The sequence below is a fragment of the Rutidosis leptorrhynchoides genome, chromosome 2 (genome assembly GCF_046630445.1).
Source record: "Rutidosis leptorrhynchoides isolate AG116_Rl617_1_P2 chromosome 2, CSIRO_AGI_Rlap_v1, whole genome shotgun sequence".
Taxonomy (NCBI): Eukaryota; Viridiplantae; Streptophyta; class Magnoliopsida; order Asterales; family Asteraceae; genus Rutidosis; species Rutidosis leptorrhynchoides.
Window position 1 is genome coordinate 43,745,101 of NC_092334.1, and position 9,796 is coordinate 43,754,896.

General features: G+C 33.9%; 1 protein-coding gene across 1 annotated transcript; it reads left to right on the forward strand.

The window, feature by feature from the left end:
• Positions 1-9,064: 9,064 nt before the first annotated feature.
• Positions 9,065-9,481, forward strand: LOC139887830 (nuclear transcription factor Y subunit B-4-like). The gene has a single exon (XM_071870881.1). It carries the CDS (start codon positions 9,065-9,067, stop codon positions 9,479-9,481), a length of 417 nt encoding a protein of 138 aa, XP_071726982.1.
• Positions 9,482-9,796: the final 315 nt, after the last annotated feature.

Sequence of the window (9,796 nt, forward strand, 5' to 3'; positions counted from 1 at the left end):
TGGTCGAATGAAACCACGCTCTAAAAGTTCTTGTAATTGGCTTTGCAGTTCTTTCATCTCGCTGGGTGCGAGTCTGTAAGGAGCACGAGCTATTGGTGCAGCTCCTGGTACAAGATCTATTTGAAATTCAATGGATCGATGTGGGGGTAATCCCGGTAATTCTTTCGGAAATACATCGGGAAATTCTTTTGCAATGGGAACATCATTGATGCTCTTTTCTTCAGTTTGTACTTTCTCGACGTGTGCTAGAACAGCATAGCAACCTTTTCTTATTAGTTTTTGTGCCTTCAAATTACTAATAAGATGTAGCTTCGTGTTGCCCTTTTCTCCGTACACCATTAAGGGTTTTCCTTTTTCTCGTATAATGCGAATTGCATTTTTGTAACAAACGATCTCTGCTTTCACTTCTTTCAACCAGTCCATACCGATTATCACATCAAAACTCCCTAACTCTACTGGTATCAAATCAATCTTAAATGTTTCGCTAACCAGTTTAATTTCTCGATTCCGACATATATTATCTGCTGAAATTAATTTACCATTTGCTAATTCGAGTAAAAATTTACTATCCAAAGGCGTCAATGGACAACTTAATTTAGCACAAAAATCTCTACTCATATAGCTTCTATCCGCACCCGAATCAAATAAAACGTAAGCAGATTTATTGTCAATAAGAAACGTACCCGTAACAAGCTCCGGGTCTTCCTGTGCCTCTGCCGCATTAATATTGAAAACTCTTCCGTGGCCTTGTCCATTCGTGTTCTCCTGGTTTGGGCAATTTCTAATAATGTGGCCCGGTTTTCCACATTTATAACAAACTACATTGGCATAACTTGCTCCGACACTACTTGCTCCGCCATTACTCGTTCCGACACCATTTGTTCCTTTCGTTCTATTAACCCCTGGTCCGTAGACCTCACACTTCGCCGCGCTATGACCATTTCTTTTACACTTGTTGCAAAATTTGGTGCAGAACCCCGAGTGATACTTTTCACACCTTTGGCATAGCTGCTTCTGATTGTTGTTGTTGTTGCGGTTATTATTGTTATTGGGATGATTGTTGTAGTTGCTATTGTTGTTGTTGTTGTTGTTGTTGTTGTTGGGCCGTTTGTTGTAGTTGCGATTGATGTTGCGATTGTTGGGATAATTGTTGCGATTATTGTTGTAATTGCTGTTGTTGTTATATTGATGATTCTTATCACCGTTTTCCTCCCACTTTCTTTTGACTTGCTTCACATTGGCCTCTTCAGCAGTCTGTTCTTTAATTCTTTCTTCAATTTGGTTCACTAGTTTGTGAGCCATTCTACATGCCTGTTGTATGGAGGCGGGCTCGTGTGAACTTATATCTTCTTGGATTCTTTCCGGTAATCCTTTCACAAACGCGTCGATCTTCTCTTCCTCATCTTCGAATGCTCCCGGACACAATAGGCACAATTCTGTGAATCGTCTTTCGTACGTGGTAATATCAAATCCTTGGGTTCGTAACCCTCTAAGTTCTGTCTTGAGCTTATTGACCTCGGTTCTGGGACGGTACTTCTCATTCATCAAGTGCTTGAATGCTGACCACGGTAGTGCGTACGCATCGTCTTGTCCCACTTGCTCTAGATAGGTATTCCACCATGTTAACGCAGAACCTGTGAAGGTATGCGTAGCGTACTTTACTTTGTCCTCTTCAGTACACTTACTTATGGCAAACACCGATTCGACCTTCTCGGTCCACCGTTTCAATCCGATCGGTCCTTCGGTTCCATCAAATTCTAAAGGTTTGCAGGCAGTGAATTCTTTGTAGGTGCATCCTACACGATTTCCTGTACTGCTAGATCCAAGGTTATTGTTGGTATGTAGCGCAGCCTGTACTGCGGCTATGTTTGAAGCTAGAAAAGTACGGAATTCCGCTTCATTCATATTTACAGTGTGTCGAGTAGTCGGTGCCATTTCCTTCAAAATAGTCAAATGGAACAAGTTAATCATACAGAATATTAAGAGTAGTTAATAGTATTTCGTAGCATAATATGAACTCATTTATAAAAGCTTTTTCTTCATATTAGCGTTTTATAAATTTAAATTCGGGTAGCACCTACCCGTTAAGTTCATACTTAGTAGCTATTATACAATTCAACTACTACAATTCTATATGAAAAACTGATTATAATAATATTTCGCATTCAAACTTTTATACAATATTTTACAAACTTACAATACCGCTTATTTTACATAAAGCATGAAATATAGCACACAATAACTTTGATACAAGATAGTTGTGAAGATAATTCTAGCTAATACACAAGTCGTTCAGCAAAGGCAATAAAAACACGTAATTCATACGTCCAGAAACAAGTCATGCATTCTGGTTTTACTAGGACTACTTCCCATCCTTGGTCTTGTGGAACATAACCGTTATGGCCATTGATAAGACAGCGTGTTGTAACGTCGTCAAAGGGACGAGGGTTACGTAATGTCCAACAGTCCCGTAACAATCTAAAAACCTCATTTCTTACCCCAATTACCGACTCCGTCACTTGTGGGAACGTTTTGTTTAATAGTTGTAGGCCGATGTTCTTGTTCTCACTTTGGTGAGAAGCGAACATTACTAATCCGTAAGCATAACATGCTTCTTTATGTTGCATGTTAGCCGCTTTTTCTAAATCACGAAGTCCAATATTCGGATATATTGAGTCAAAATAATTTCTTAACCCATTGCGTAAAATAGCATTTGGGTTCCCCGCAATATATGCGTCAAAGTAAACACATCGTAACTTATGGATTTCCCAATGTGATATCCCCCATCTTTCGAACGAAAGCCTTTTATAAACCAAGGCATTCTTGGAACGTTCTTCGAATGTCTTACAAACTGATCTCGCCTTAAATAGTTGTGCCGAAGAATTCTGACCGACTCTAGACAAGATTTCATCAATCATGTCTCCGGGTAGGTCTCTTAAAATATTGGGTTGTCTATCCATTTTGTGTTTTTATACTGTAAAATAGACAAGAGTTAGATTCATAAAAAAAATACTTATTAATACAAGCAATTTTTACATATATCATAAAGCATAAGCACACTATATTACATATATTACACCACACGAATACAACTATCTTATTCCGACTCGCTTGTTTCTTCTTCTTCTTCGGTTTTGGTTCGTTTTGCCAAGTTTCTAGGGATATATGATGTTCCCCTAATACGAGCCGTAATTTTCCACATTGGTTTAGAAAAACCTGGTGGTTTAGAGGTTCCCGGGTCATTGTTACAACTTAAGGACTTCGGGGGTTGACGATACATATAAAGTTCATCGGGGTTGGAATTAGATTTCTCTATTTTTATGCCCTTTCCCTTATTATTTTCTTTTGCCTTTTTAAATTCAGTTGGGGTAATTTCTATAACATCATCGGAATTCTCGTCGGAATCCGATTCATCGGAGAATTGGTAATCCTCCCAATATTTTGCTTCCTTGGCGGAAACACCATTGACCATAATTAACCTTGGTCGGTTGGTTGAGGATTTTCTTTTACTTAACCGTTTTATTATTTCCCCCACCGGTTCTATTTCTTCATCCGGTTCCGATTCTTCTTCCGGTTCCGATTCTTCTTCTGGTTCCGACTCTTCTTCCGGTTCCTCTTCGGGAACTTGTGAATCAGTCCACGAATCATTCCAATTTACATTTGACTCTTCATTATTATTAGGTGAGTCAATGGGACTTATTCTAGAGGTAGACATCTATCACATAATATCAAACGCGTTAAGAGATTAATATATCACATAATATTCACATGTTAAAAATATATAGTTTCCAACAAAATTTGTAGAGCAATCATTTTTCAAGTAAACACGGTCGAAGTCCAGACTCACTAATGCATCCTAAAAAACTCGATAAGACACACTAATGCAAAATTCTGGTTCTCTAAGACCAACGCTCGGATACCAACTGAAATGTCCCGTTCTTATTGATTAAAAACGTTCCATATTAATTGATTTCGTTGCGAGGTTTTGACCTCTATATGAGACGTTTTTCAAAGACTGCATTCATTTTTAAAACAAACCATAACCTTTATTTCATAAATAAAGGTTTAAAAAGCTTTACGTAGATTATCAAATAATGATAATCTAAAATATCCTGTTTACACACGACCATTACATAATGGTTTACAATACAAATATGTTACATCGAAATCAGTTTCTTGAAAGCAGTTTTTACACAATATGATACAAACATGGACTCCAAATCTTGTCCTTATTTTAGTATGCAACAGCGGAAGCTCTTAATATTAACCTGAGAATAAACATGCTTTAAACGTCAACAAAAATGTTGGTGAGTTATAGGTTTAACCTATATATATCAAATCGTAACAATAGACCACAAGATTTCATATTTCAATACACATCCCATACATAGAGATAAAAAAATCATTCATATGGTGAACACCTGGTAACCGACATTAACAAGATGCATATATAAGAATATCCCCATCATTCCGGGACACCCTTCGGATATGATATAAATTTCGAAGTACTAAAGCATCCGGTACTTTGGATGGGGTTTGTTAGGCCCAATAGATCTATCTTTAGGATTCGCGTCAATTAGGGTGTCTGTTCCCTAATTCTTAGATTACCAGACTTAATAAAAAGGGGCATATTCGATTTCGATAATTCAACCATAGAATGTAGTTTCACGTACTTGTGTCTATTTTGTAAATCATTTATAAAACCTGCATGTATTCTCATCCCAAAAATATTAGATTTTAAAAGTGGGACTATAACTCACTTTCACAGATTTTTACTTCGTCGGGAAGTAAGACTTGGCCACTGGTTGATTCACGAACCTATAACAATATATACATATATATCAAAGTATGTTCAAAATACATTTATAACACTTTTAATATATTTTGATGTTTTAAGTTTATTAAATCAGCTGTCCTCGTTAGTAACCTACAACTAGTTGTCCACAGTTAGATGTACAGAAATAAATCGATAAATATTATCTTGAATCAATCCACGACCCAGTGTATACGTATCTCAGTATTGATCACAACTCAAACTATATATATTTTGGAATCAACCTCAACCCTGTATAGCTAACTCCAACATTCACATATAGAGTGTCTATGGTTGTTCTGAAATATATATAGATGTGTCGACATGATAGGTCGAAACATTGTATACGTGTCTATGGTATCTCAAGATTACATAATATACAATACAAGTTGATTAAGTTATGGTTGGAATAGATTTGTTACCAATTTTCACGTAGCTAAAATGAGAAAAATTATCCAATCTTGTTTTACCCATAACTTCTTCATTTTAAATCCGTTTTGAGTGAATCAAATTGCTATGGTTTCATATTGAACTCTATTTTATGAATATAAACAGAAAAAGTATAGGTTTATAGTCGGAAAAATAAGTTACAAGTCGTTTTTGTAAAGGTAGTCATTTCAGTCGAAAGAACGACGTCTAGATGACCATTTTAGAAAACATACTTCCACTTTGAGTTTAACCATAATTTTTGGATATAGTTTCATGTTCATAATAAAAATCATTTTCTCAGAATAACAACTTTTAAATCAAAGTTTATCATAGTTTTTAATTAACTAACCCAAAACAGCCCGCGGTGTTGCTACGACGGCGTAAATCCGGTTTTACGGTGTTTTTCGTGTTTCCAGGTTTTAAATCATTAAGTTAGCATATCATATAGATATAGAACATGTGTTTATTTAATTTTAAAAGTCAAGTTAGAAGGATTAACTTTTGTTTGCGAACAAGTTTAGAATTAACTAAACTATGTTCTAGTGATTACGAGTTTAAACCTTCGAATAAGATAGTTTTATATATATGAATCAAATGATGTTATGAACATCATTACTACCTCAAGTTTAGTAGGTAAACCTACTGGAAGTGATAAGAAATGATCTAGCTTCAAAGGATCTTGGATGGCTTGAAAGTTCTTGAAGTAGGATCATGACACAAAAACAAGTTCAAGTAAGATTTTTACTCGAATTAAGATAGTTTATAGTTATAGAAATTGAATCAAAGTTTGAATATGAATATTACCTTGAATAAGAAAGATAACCTACTGTATATAACAAAGGTTTCTTGATCTTAGATGATTACTTGGAATGGATTAGAAAGCTTGGAAGTAAATTAGTAAACTTGAAGGGATTTTTGAAGTGTTCTTGAAGTGTTCTTCCTATGATGATTATAGCTTGATTCTTGAAGTGATTTTTGATGAAGATGATGATTAAGGGCCTGTTTACTTGTGACTTAATGAGATTAATTGAGTGGAGGGATTATTCGGTCAGCATATTTGATTGTTTACTTGGACCTTATTGTTTAATCCCAACTAACCAAAGGGCTGTATGGCTCATTCCAAAAACCTATGTTGTCCACATATAGCTGTCATATTTCTCAGATTTGCCCCAATCCTCTCGTTTTCCTTTTTTTTCTTCATCTTCCTTATAAAAACAAAAGCAAATCTTTAAATTGAAGCTAGTTATATGAAAACCCAAATCAGAAAATTCCTCCGAGCACCATCACCGTCACCGGCGTAGCTGCATCGGCTTCACCACAAAAATCACCGTCACTGTCCTACTCTCAGATCTGGTAATTGTGAATAATAAAAGGGCTTGTTGTGGATGTCGCCGTTGATCAATGGGTGAAACAAATGAAGATAATATATCCTTCTTTCCATGTAGAGAAGTTTATGGTTGTGCTGTTATCCATTTGTCAGAATTACATGTGATATTCTCAATTTGTGTTATTTATTTTTAATTATTATTACTTTTATTTATGTTTCTTTATAAGCATATCGAACCTGTTTTTTAGAATAGTAAAATGGAAAGAAACATCTAACAAAGCTCATGTGAAATTTACCCGTGCCCTCATTAACAATTTCACGAAAAGATTTCTTGTATTTTGTTGTAGTAGCTTTTAAGGATAAAATGGTCATTAGATGTTATTCAGGCTATTAATTCAAGATAAAAGTAAACAAGCATTTTCATTCTCCCCTTACTACATATTGCCTTTCATTATCCATATGTTCATCCATATCCATTTAGGACTTAATAGTAAGAAAAGTAAACAGGCCCTAACTACTGGAAAAATACGTTCATAATAGTGTGGGTGTGTTGAGAGAGAATTAGAAAGAGAATTGGAAGTGAAATGGAGTGAATGATGAGTGGTAATTGGTGAGTGGTGAGTGGGGTTAAAAGGAGTTCTAGTTAGTTGACTAGCTCATGGTAGAAGTTAAAATTGATTAGTCATACATGACATAATCAAGAGTGGAATCCCATGCTAGTTCCTATTGGTATATACCCATAGTAAGTACGTTTTGAAGCTGTGTATAATACGGGTAAAAATACGACTAGAATTCTTGATGAAAGAAAAGAATGGGAAAGTAACTGTAACCATTTTCGTTAAGTATGAATGTTTTGATATATGTCTTGAAGTCTTCCAAAAGTATTTTAATACATCTAAATACACTACATGTATATACATTTTAACTGAGTCGTTAAGTCATCGTTAGTCGTTACATGTAAGTGTTGTTTTGAAACCTTTAAGTTAACGATCTCAATTAATGTTGTTAACCCATTGTTTATTATATCTAATGAGATGTTAAATTATTATATTATCATGATATTATGATATATTAATATATCTTAATATGATATATATACATTTAAATATCGTTACAACGATAATCGTTACATATATGTCTCGTTTCGAAATCCTTAAGTTAGTAGTCTTGTTTATATGTATATAACTCATTGTTAATATACTTATGGAGATACTTACTTATCATAATCTCATGTTAACCATATGTATATCCATATATATATATCGTCATGTCGTTTTTACAAGTTTTAACGTTCGTGAATCGCCGGTCAACTTGGGTGGTCAATTGTCTATATGAAACATATTTCAATTAATCAAGTCTTAACAAGTTTGATTGCTTAACATGTTGGAAACATTTAATCATGTAAATATCAATCTCAATTAATATATATAAACATGGAAAAGTTCGGGTCACTACAGAGGGCTCCTCGATATAAATGAGAACCACAAAAGGGGTGAAAACTGCGAGAACCTATTAATTTCATAGTTTTATGTATTTAAATGCAACAATTACATGCAAATATTAATTAATTTTCATATCATTAACAAACATATGTTTATTAACACAGATTACATGTTAAATTGTTAATTATATAGTTGACTATATAGGAAAAACATAACTTTTTTCAAACTATTTTATATTCATTTCTTACTCTTCATCAATATTTATGAGTGATTCAATCTACTACCATGGTGAAAATCTTTGTAAATTAAAAGTTCACGCCCTTTTTGTGGTTATCGTTTAAACTTTTAGCTATATATATATATATATATATATATATATATATATATATATATATATATATATATATATATATATATATATATATATGTATGTATATATATAATCATAAAGAGTGAAACTCTTTTTTGGGGGGAAATAATTTTATTTTATTTTTAATTTTTTTTCTAACATTAAGATCACATGAAAATATGAACATTTAAAAAAAAAACACTTGTGACGAATGTTATCATTTTGGCGGAAAAACGTTCGAAGAAATAAATGATAAAATTCATCATGAGTAATGTTTTAGTTAGAGTTTATTTTCATCTTGTGTGAAGTTATTTTTTTTTTTAAATTTAGCCCGATTTAGAGTTTAGGGTTTAGTGTTTTGGGTTTATACCCTTAACTCTAAACCGTTTAGTTAAAAATTCAATCTAAACCCTAATTTTTAAACCTTAAACCCCAATTTCTAAACCCTAAACCCTAATTTCTAACCCCTTAAAATACTTTAATTATAACATGCATGTTATCATTTATTTCTTCGAGTATTTTCCCGTCAAAATAAGTATCACACATCTATTCATGTCCATGCAATCATACAGACAAGTGGGTATGCATCCATATCCATATACATACATATAAATGCATATATAATATTTATGTATATTAATATATAAAGTGATACGTGTCTGTGTTTTAGAAGGCCTTGACAGAACCTAGCTAGAGATTGATAAATGGGAGATGAGCAAGATAAACTCCTGCCTGTTGCAAATGTGGGCCGGATCATGAAACGGGTCCTACCACCAACAGCCAAAATCTCCAAAGAAGCCAAAGAAACAATACAACAATGTGCCTCAGAATTCATAAGTTTTATTACTGGGGAGGCATCTGACAAGTGTCAAAAGGAGAATCGAAAAACGGTGAATGGTGACGACATCAGTTGGGCTCTTGGGTCATTAGGGTTTGATGATTGCTCGCAGGCGATCGTACGCTACTTGCATAAGTATCGCGAATCTGAAAGAGAGCGAGGATTAGCTGCTGCAGCCTCTTCATCAGCAGCATTATTAGCATCAAATGATATTATAAGTTCACCACTAGAGTTCAGATCACAAATTGAAAAAGGGGGAGCATCATACACAAAGCCTTGTTAATTAAACTTATTTGTAACCCTTATTTATCTCTATTTTGTAATCTAAATTAAACGCTCAATTTTTTTCAACTAAATTAATTGTAGTATGTACTATAGAACATAAAAATTGTTTTTACTTTCGCGATCTCTAATCATATATTTAACAGAAGGGTACTAAACTCTAAAGTTTTGTGAGATGTGAGCAATCATATGTCATGATGGATATGGCATATATTCCAGAGTTAATACTAATTGTTATGGATTAAGTCATTAAGATTACTAGCTAATTAAAGACTCTATGCGGTCACGATTACTTTTTTATGGGCTTTATGGCGAT

Excerpts from the sequence above, each read along its gene's own strand:
- LOC139887830 (XM_071870881.1), top strand. The coding sequence starts at position 9,065 with ATGGGAGATGAGCAAGATAAACTCCTGCCTGTTGCAAATGTGGGCCGG.